Source organism: Pyxicephalus adspersus, chromosome 9 (genome assembly GCF_032062135.1).
Source record: "Pyxicephalus adspersus chromosome 9, UCB_Pads_2.0, whole genome shotgun sequence".
Lineage (NCBI taxonomy): Eukaryota > Metazoa > Chordata > Amphibia > Anura > Pyxicephalidae > Pyxicephalus > Pyxicephalus adspersus.
Window position 1 is genome coordinate 52082951 of NC_092866.1, and position 10670 is coordinate 52093620.

Sequence of the window (10670 nt, forward strand, 5' to 3'; positions counted from 1 at the left end):
AAAAAGGTTAGAAAAGCCTTAAAAGAAAGATCTGAAAGATGCACTCTGCTACATGGGTATTATATTGAAAATGTATAGAAAATATGGTTCCTAGCTTTTGTTTTTATGGTTGAGGCTCATTACTTGTCAAACAGCCCTTATATGTGTGTGTGTGTGTGTGTGTATATATATATATATATATATATATATACACATACACACACACACACATACATACACAATATTTATTAATGCAGATTTGCATGTATTAGTACTTACTTAACGTATTTTTTAGATGCAAGCAGCATAAGTACTTTTATTTGACAAAGTATCACCCTCTTGCAATCCCCCATGTAATGCTCACTCTAAGAGATGGAGAAGCAGCACAGGGAGTCAATCATGGGACATGCTGAAATGAGGAAAGAGCAGACAGAGATTAGCCCATCACCTGACTGCTGCTTTTCTTCTCACTGTCCAAATACAGGCTGGAGGATATGCATTCTTTGATTCTGAGTTTGTGGCAACAAAGGAAAATCAGATCTGTAATGGAAAGTTGAGCTTTCGAATATCCTGTTACCTTGCCTATTCTGAACAAAGCTACAGGGTTTTTCTTTGCAACCCCCAATCATGTTATACTCAACCTTACCATACTCCCCTACTGCTCTTTCCTCCTTTGTAGTGGCTGCAAAATACACAGCTTTGGAGTTTACACAATAATGTTACAGCCCTCATCATGTGACAATCTACAAGTCTAGCCTAGTCTCCAGGGTTGCATCAAGAGAGGAGTCATGTATTTCTCCATACCCAAAAAAACAGAGTTTTTTTGTGGGAGCAGTGCTAGAAGGAGCAGAGAGGTGACTTAAAGGTGAACACAAGTAGGTCAGGGGGTGAATTTTAAAAAAGACCAGTCACTTTGTCTTGAATCATTAAGGGATCTCCCTAAATTTGGTTGCAGCATGTCATTGGTTTCTGGGTAAGGCTGGGTCTACATGGACGTTTTTAAAAACACATGTAATTGTTCCTATTGCGTTTTTAGGCACTTCTATTAACGTTTTAAAGCTTGACTTTAAAATGCTGGAAAACGTCTGTTGCGTTTTTTCACCTTTTTTGCAGTTTCCTGCATTTTTTAATGCAGGAAAACATCCCATTGAAGTCAATGGAAGCAATTACCTGCGTTTTCCAGCTTTAACCCAGCGGTTTAATTTTTTAAACGTTGCAAGCAACGTTTAAGATGAAGCTCAAAGACGTGCCTCAAGGAAACGTCCCGGTGTAGATTAGCCCATTGGAATGCATGGGGATTTCAAACATGGGCTTTAAAAGCCTCAGGTTAAACGTTGAGGAAAACGTCCGCGTAGACTAAGCCTAAGGTTTTGGAAATATAAATGATTTATATACAGATACTGGTACATGTTAGAAAGGTCAGGTTCAAAAGGAAATAAATAGTAAATAGCAACATTAAATACAAATGAAAACAAAGTGGGACTTTACATAGCTCCCTTGCTGGCCAGACATCTCACTGGCTTATTTCATTTTCAGAATCTCAAAGCATCCTGATTGCTCATGCCAGTGGTGTACTTGCCTACAAAGTTTGAAGCTCCACTTTAAGCAATTGGGGCTGCTAACTACATAAAATGTGTGAGATGTAGTAGCGTTGAAGGTCATATTGTAGTATTCTTTTACTGAAAAGATCCAATGTTTAACGTGATAAAGGTCTCTGAAAAAAGATTGCAACAGACTTCCAGCTACATATTGCAGACGAAAGACTCACGTGGATGATCCATCCGCTTGCCTCTGTAGAATTGCTAAAGGCAATTGATGGGGAGAGATTTCATGGGAAACTGGAGAAAGTCCCTTTGTGGTCCTGACACTAGCAACAAATCGCTATATAGATGTTTCATAAGAAGCAACAATCCCCTGATCTGCAGGTATGGCCCACTTCCAGCAAAGTTTAAGAAGATGCCGCAACCAGATGCTGTACTTGGAATTCTCATTGAATATGGTGGTGCAAAATACATTTCTGTCAGGTTGATATTTTTGCCTATGACCCCTTTAGGAAGATTTTCCCTTACCTTCTGCACAAATAACTAGGATTGGATTTAAAGCTGAAATCCTGGCCAAACAAAAATTTTCTAACCACATCGAAAGTGTATTTTTTTATTTTACATATTTCTTTCAAATCTGTGATTCAATTTAGCAACACCTTCACTTTGCAACACCTGCCTCATGAATTTCTGGTATTAAAGATGGGTCACTGAGTTGGGCCTGCTCTGCTGTGTCCCTTCCCCATAGCTTTGCTATCTAAACGGTGTTTTTGTAGCACAACAGAAATGTGCTACTTTTATGATATATGGATTTGCAAAGGCATTTATCCTAAGAGTGCCGACCCTACAGCTCACAGGCTATATCCGGCTTGCAGGGCTGTCAGATCGAGCCCTCTCCTCATTCCCTCTCTGCTCGTTGTCTTGTGGGGGATGGAGCTGTTAATAAAATGAGCATCAAATGGCGAGTGCAAAAATTCTTCATTTGTCATCTCTTTTATTTGGTGCATATACGTTACGATAACTAGACACACTTCAATTTAATTTATTTTAAATGAATTATTCTAGTTTATTCTATTTGAGTGTTAAACATGCATCTTTAATGTTTGCATTGTGGCCCGTGAGTTTTATCCCAATGTCAACAGTGGCCCTCAGATGAAAAAAAGGTTGGGCACCACTGATTTATCCTGTTTGAAGCCATTAAGGTATATGTTCAAACAGAAGCAGTTTCTGGAGTCTGCTCTAGTAACAGCACTGATATTGCTGTTTTAGGAATTAATCGGTATAATTAACACTAACGGGTCTTTTTATAAAGCAGTGAATTTAATATTCCCTGGTAGAGATTTTTCCATGTCCATCTGTTTCAATGGCTGTAACTGATTCTCTACCAGAAAATGTTTCAATGAATGTCAGATTCACTGCCTTATAAATGGACCCCCCAAGAATTATACGTGATCAGTGTTTTTTTCTTAGTTTTCAGCACATTGCATATTATTAAAATTCAATAAATGCATAATTCTGAACACATCTAATTAATAAAAATTGTAGTAGTACATTAAAGTCCCACTCAAACATACGATTTGCTTTTACAGGTAGTTCACATGAAAGATATCCAAACAAGCTGAAATATAACTTGTCCTGAAGAAATGGACACAGTTCATGAAAAAGTTATATTCCAAAAAATTTAAGGCATTTGAATGAGACTCGGACAATAATTTCCATCTACAATTTATATCATTAGTTTTGTACAAAATTTGCATTCTATTGAAAGTCAAAGAAAAATGTATTTTTTGCAATATATTAGCAATGCTTCCTTGTACTAAAAACTACAATATCCCATATCTTTTTTTTCTGTTTTTATCATCTCAGATGTGCCCCGAATTGTAGCTCTATCACTGATAACTCTAACATTGAACCCTACATACAGGTCTGTTCGAGGTACTCTCTGCAGCTGTCATACCTGGCACTTTCTTAATTAGAGCCTTGATGTCTTCTCATAAACTAATGTGACATTTTCTCGTACAAGAAATCATTTAATAATTAGGTTTATTTTATGTACATACGAAGCACAATATAATCTTCCAAGGTGTTTGCCACCTTTACTTTGTTTCTCCCTTCTCATCTCCAGCCTCCAGCTTTGGAGCTTCTTGTGCCTCCCGGTGGGCTGGAAAGGCTTCCCAGGGGCTACTTAGATCAAACTTCCGGAATTCCTGTGCTAGCTGCACTGGCTCTGCTACTACACGTTTCACCTCATCGTCATAACGGACCTGGGAAGAGGATAAATGATATTGCATAACGCCGTTTTCAAGATGCAAACATTAACATGCATGGGATATTTTAAAGAACACATGTCAAAAGGAAAAAACATTTACCTAAGCACGTTTTTTTTTGGGGGGGGAGGGTTAAAAAACAAGGAGTGAAAATCAAATTTTAAAACTCAATGTTCCTGTCAATTATTACAGTGAGTTAAAGCTATATACAAACCTCAATACTTCCTGTACAAGCGGACCTCTCATCATTTTCTACTTTATATTACAATAACAAAAGATTTGCCTAGAGGTATAGCTGTGTTCTCCCTAGCCTCTTGAAGCTGGGCACACTACCCAGCACTTTTCTGTACCATTTGGTTGGAGTATAAATAAAAAAACGATAGAAAAATGGGACATACAAAAGGGAGGCGGCGTGTGGGGGGGGGGGGATTGGGGGGGATGGATAGAAAGCTGACAGGATTACAGAGGCAACAACAAAATTTGGCAAGGGCTGCTTTGCCCATTTTATGACAACCCTCATACAAATTCTGGGGAGAACACTGTACAGTCCAGCTCCAGAGACTCTTTATAGTGTGCTTGATAGCTTTGGTCACCAACAAGCAAGCTCAAGAGTCAGTTTTATGTACTTGACCTGAAAACTGTGGCTTTAAGTATACTTTAAGCTTTTTAACATTAAAATGTATTTGTAGAATAGTTTCCCTTAAAAGTAACATACCTCTACATATCCAGAGAGAGGGAAATCTTTCCTGAAAGGATGACCTTCAAAGCCGTAATCGGTGAGGATTCTTCTCAGATCTGGATGATTGGCAAAAAACACACCATACATGTCCCAAACCTACAATGAAATGTTGTGCTGGTAAGATTAGTTACAACTTATAATAAAAAGGAAATACCCCTAGTGCAAAAATGGACAGATGTGATATTCATCATAAGGCCACCAATACTCTACCCTCATACATGGAGTGGGTAAAAGACAGGGGTGGGGAAACTTTTTTAGTCAGGGGCCACAATCTGATATAAAATTTGACAGAGGGGCCGGGCCGATGGGAGAGTGGGCGGGGTTATAGCATCATGACGCCACTGAATGTGACGTCGTGATGGCATAACCCCGCCCACTCTCCCATTGCAGATCTGAGCCTGTGACGGGAGAGTGGGCGGGTTGTGTGCAGTGACACAGCCCACCGACCTTTACAAGCCGGGATACAAACGGGGAAGTGTTCTGCGCCCCCCAGCAGGGTCCCTCTCTTGACCCTGTTCAGGGTGGCACCGCCCAGAGACGCAGACCACCCAAAGGGCCGAAGAAACAACCTTATTGGTTCGTAGTTTGCCCATGCCTGATATAAGATGATGTCAGGATTTTTTATGGATGGGCCTGCAGCCCAGAGCACACCAGTTCTACTTCAAACATAATTATCAGATAGTAAAATATATATATACATATATTTTAACATTATGCAAAGTAATACTGTCTCTGAAAAAGGCCCACTGGACACACCAACACATGCCGCACCCCAAAGCTTTCTCCTCTATCCAGTGTCAGATGCTGGGGAAGCAGTAATGTCACCTCTTTTGGTCACATGACTGTGCTTTTGACTAGAAGTGAGCTGATGGATCAGAGCATTGATGTCACTCATTTGATCATATGACAGTGCTGTTCCGCTATATGTTCTCCGTTCCCTGACACATTGGGGGGAAGAGGACTTCAAGCATAAAATGAGAGTAAAGGCAAAGTGACAGCATTTGGAAATTGAACTATTTTTTTATCCTTGCAGGGAAGGACATCACAAGTGAGGGGATGATTCAATGAACGTGTTACTATTTTGCACTACATGTGAAAACAAAAATGTAATTAAGCCTCAATGCTAATGATGTAGATGGGAAAACAGAAGAGGATGTGTTGCTAAAGGCAACATATTGATAGTAGATTTACTCACTTTTTATTATATGTGATTGCACTGGAAAGAATACATACATCTCAACTAGAGGCAATGCCAAGTGAATGCTTACCTCTCTCTCATACCAGTTAGCAGCTTTGTGTACAGACACAATGGACTCCACAGGAGTAAGTTCATCTGTGTAAGTCTTAACACGGATCCTGGAGTTAAAGCGTAATGAAAGCAGGTTGTACACAATCTGGAAATGAATGAATGAAGAAAAAACATTTTAAACCAACCACTGCAGAAAGTGTGTAGTGTTCTCCCCAGAATTATGTGGGAAGAAGCTATAGTTGAGTGGTGGCCCCTCTATTGTGACCCAAATTCCTACAGCTGTGTGGATACTAAAAGAAGTGCTGGGTGGTGAACTTGGCTAAACCTCCCGAGCAGTAACCCAGAGTGTGGCTCGGGCTAAAAAAAACCTGCTGAAAGCGGTAACCTCGAGCCATACTCAGAGTAGCCAAAAAAAAAAATTCGAAATATGAATCCAGACATAAATGAACCGCCCAGGAGGCTAAAGAGGCTGGGAAGAACACTGGTGAGGCTTGCCCAAAGATTTGCTCATATTGAACAATGGCAAGTAATGGCAAGGTTTCCGGTCTGGACTTACTTCAAAGCGGTTTTCTCTTGACGGGACATCCACAGCAGTCAAATCAGTCAAGTTTGTAAACTGAGCATTAGTGTGGTCATGAAGAAATGTTAGGACTGGTATAATCCCATCAGGATGGATCATGATTTCCAATTCTCCATAGCAAGTCACCTAGGAAACAATTCCAATGATTGGTTACACAATGATTATGGCAGTAGTTTGTTCCATTTGTACACATATAAAGCAAATTTCCTGATGTTAATGTTATAGGTAGTAAAATAATACACGGTGCATTCAAAAGTGTTGATCGTTGCACTAGTCACTAGTGGAGCGTGATCAAGTGATAAGCCAGCAAGGTACAACATGTTTCTTCTGCAACAGAAACATTAAAGCCAACTTTGACAGCCCTCTAACTTTGGATAAACTTTTAGTCAGGACCTCTGATTGCTATATGTGACCCCCCAATAAGAAATTATCTCCATACTTCCTGTTCTGTTTAATACCTACATTCAGTGGGAACGTACACCACAATAATAGCCTGACAGAGGTTTATCTCGTCACTCTGCTACTCAAAATTGTTGTTATAATGCCATCTCCCTGTTGATTATTTTCTTGTTACAAGAACTAGAAGGGTGAACAAATCCCCCAAACATAGCATAGCATTAGAACAACAATTGTAATGTTTCCTGTCTTTACCGAAAACACAAAAATAAAAGAATTGTTTGGAAACTGGCTTAAACAACAAGCATTAATTTTGTTAGGCACATTGACACTTTGGTCCTTCAAAGTCCATCTCTCTCCTGCTACCATCACATAACCACACACAAACATATACCACATTAAATGTTTGTGTAAAGCTACAATTACACAGGAAGAACAAACTAACCCAAAGAAAACAGTTTCAATCTTGACATCTGAAGAAAGGATTCTGAAGGACACAAGCCAGGGCTGTTAACTACCATGGCACTCCAGTATTCTCCCCAGCAATTTTTTAAGCTGGGTGGCAGCCCCTGTATTGTGATAGAACTTTTCAGTAACCACCAAAAAACAGCCAGGGGTTACTGAAAAGTGCCGGGTGGTGCACCCAGCTACAAAAAAGGGCTAGGGAGAACACTGCACTGGGTTTTCTGTTCTAGATCTGAACACACAGTAATATTGTTTAAATTCCCACAAGCTACTTCAAAGAGAAAGCTGCACGTCTGCAGGCTTCCTTGGGAAGGTCTTTCGTAGAACATGATAATTTCATGTCTGTGTGAGACATCACTTTGACATCTCACCACCATGGAAAACAATCCAGTACAGAGATTAGGTTACAGAAATGATTTCATCACTTATTTGACTTTGTGAATATATACATTGATGGCAGTGAATCCATCCCCTGCACCGAGGTGAAAAGGAATATTTGCCCAAGTCGAAATCAACAGTCTGTTTTGATGCCACAAAATTAGGATGTAAATGTGCTGTAAATAAACACATATATCACGCCGACTAACCTGCACTTGCTGAACATACTTTGGCAGAATTTCAGCCACATATTCTCCAAATGCAGACAGCTGATTCTGTAACACTTTATTGAAAGGCCGGACGGTTGCTAAAAAAAGAATGGACATCATTAGGGCCAAAAGTAAACAATGGCAAAGGTGTACATTTATTTTGAGAAAACCCAACTTCATGCAGATTTTTTTTTTTTGTTTGGATGGCAGGAGGGAGAGTGAAACTTGGTCAAGTTTAAAATTTTGTCTCCTCCCTTTCTGTTCTGTCTGACAACAAATAAGTGAAGTACGCAGACAATGCCCTCATGGAGACAGAAAAAGGAATAAAATTATAAGTTTTTTAATTGTTTTTCTTTTTACTCATTATGTACCATTGTGAGATTCACTTCCGCTTTTTTTTTGTTTGACAGCCAACAAATATTTAAAAAAGGGGACCCACTCCCTGTCTGTCTGACATGTCAACCAGGGCCCTGGAAAAAGCACCCAAATGGTAACAAAGACAGTAATGGTATTTGTCAAAGGTTCTAAGATGTTCACAGTTGAACTGCTAAACTACAGCAATGCCTGGATGAACTATGGTAAAGACCAGGTAGGCTATGCTCCCTGTAAATGACTCTTAGTACCCTAGTAGACCGACAAAATACCAGGTTTGTTGAATGGTAGTCACTGCTTGTATTTTCCCCAACCTGCACTTCCCAGCCTCCCTGAAGCACAAGACGACACATTTGACTTCTCCCAGCAATTTAACGTTCAGTACCCAAGTAACCAATCACCAGCCAATATCACCTATGTTATGGGAAGGAGGGTGCTCTGTAGTTCTAATGTAAACATACAACTCCTTTATAGATACAGTTATTTGTTTCCCTTGGACATAAAGATTGTTACTGTCACCTTCAGTAGATTATGGGAAAAAAAAATAATAAAACTATTGCAGCTGCCAATTGTAAGGACTGTGAGCAATAATAGATTACATGTTCTTTAGATCTGTGTTTGTCAGCTAGGGTTTCCCGAGAGGTTGTTAGGGGAGCCTTGATCAGTGGGCAATTTCAGTCAGGTCAGTTTAATAGACACCAGTGATCTTTTTGGCTGTAAGTATGACATTCTTCCCACAGGCCAGCAATATATTTATCCCACTGACCACCACACTAATGTACAGTGAGCTGTGGATATAATAGTTATAGAAGGGGTTCTCTGAACATCTTAAAGTTATGTCATTAAGTTCCCCCATGTAAAAATGTTGAGAAAGGCTGGTTTGGATACATGTTACATTACCAGGAGGGTAATCCTAGTATGTATTTAAAAAAAGTGGTTATTCATTTAAATAATTATATTATAAAGATAATTTTGTCTTTAAATATTTTAAATAAAAAGCAAGCTTAGAACTGCTGCTTTTCAGCACTAGGATCTAGAGTTTAATTCCCACCAGAGACACGATAGAATTTAAATTTGCACCCTGTAGTCAAATTCATATTTATAGATAATTATCTTAAAAGGGAAGCTTACGCCTTGTCTCTGAATTTGTGGATTCACAGCGTACTTGTGGCAGCCCACGAAGAGCAGAAGCTGGAAATTAAAGCAAACAGAATTAAACTTTAAACAACAGATGATACCATTTCATGCTTTATATAGAAGACATAACAGGCAAAACATCATCAAAAGAAAACCAGGTTCCTATATGTTGCAGCAGGACAACAAAGGATGAGGTAAGGGGGACCAACGAAAAATAAAAATGACTCTTTATCCCAGTAAGTCTAATTAAGACTTACATCAGTGTTCTCCCTGGCTCCTTTTAGCAGGGTGCACAACCTGACACTTTTCAGTAACCACCCGGCTGTTTTGGGTTCATTACCGAAGAGTTGATTCACAATAAAGGGGCTGCCACCCGCCTATAATTTCTTCCCACCTGGCTTTAAAAAATGTCTGGGTTGAACACTGTACATAGTAAAACATTGTGACCAGGCAAGATCTTCCTGACTGCAGAATTGACAGACAACCTCCCTTCTGCAATAATTTTCCTGCCCGGTTAAAATGTTTTAATCACACTCAACTCTCCTTTCTCTGTTGTGGCCCCAGCATCTTCAGATTGTCCTCTTTAGGGTTCAGTACCTTCTGTCCCCTTGATTGGCCAGGCCAAAATAAAGCAACTCCTGCCCATGTGCAAAGGATTCCCATTCATTCCCAGCAGCCAGATATATCAGGATTGTACACTGAACTGTGAATGTTCAGCTCTGTGTACATTGAAGAAATAAATGTTAACAGACTGGTAAGTTTATTTTATTGAAAAATGGACATCACCTGTCTGTCCTGAAATAATAAACATTAGAATAGAACTAAAGAGCCACTTTACAAAATAAAGGATCAGGCAGGTAGTTATTGTAGAAAATGTCAGGTGATGTCCCCTGTGCAATAACTGTTCTCATCTGCCTGATGACACCGGGGAAATGTGAAAAGGCTGAGGGGTGCATATGCAGAATCCACTTTAATTGCAACGAAAATCAAGGTATCAACCTCTGGTATGCGTGCTGGGGATGGATGAACTCCCGCTGGCCTGTATAGGTAGTCCCCAGGTTACATATGAAATAGGGACTGTAGTTTGTTCTTAAGTTGAATTTGTATGTAAGTTCGAACAGATACATTATTTTCATAAATGCAATTAGGACAGATGTTTGTCTCCACATATTATTAGGCAGTGTGGTGTTAGTTACTAAATAAAATCCTCACTGAGTAAATCACAAAGCAAAAAAAAAAATCTTTATGGAGCCTAGACATTCAATAACTTCTGGAGCAATCTGGCTTTATTATGCAAAAAGAAACAACTGAGTTTGTTTTAGTCATTAAAAAGTTACAAGAGGCTGCAGAAAGAGCTC

The 10670-nt window shown here is 39.4% G+C and overlaps 1 protein-coding gene across 2 annotated transcripts in view; it reads right to left on the reverse strand.

The window, feature by feature from the left end:
- Positions 1–3546: 3546 nt before the first annotated feature.
- NDUFS3 (NADH:ubiquinone oxidoreductase core subunit S3) overlaps positions 3547–10670 on the reverse strand; it is an 8860-nt gene continuing 1736 nt past the window's right edge. For both annotated transcript variants that reach the window (XM_072421911.1, XM_072421910.1), the window contains exons 2-7: positions 9307–9366; positions 7804–7901; positions 6332–6481; positions 5795–5920; positions 4503–4622; positions 3547–3784 (exon numbers count right to left, since the gene is read on the reverse strand). In XM_072421911.1, the coding sequence (XP_072278012.1) occupies positions 3617–3784; positions 4503–4622; positions 5795–5920; positions 6332–6481; positions 7804–7901; positions 9307–9366 (722 nt within the window). In that variant the 3' untranslated portion in view covers positions 3547–3616. The remainder of the gene's footprint in view (positions 3785–4502; positions 4623–5794; positions 5921–6331; positions 6482–7803; positions 7902–9306; positions 9367–10670) is intronic.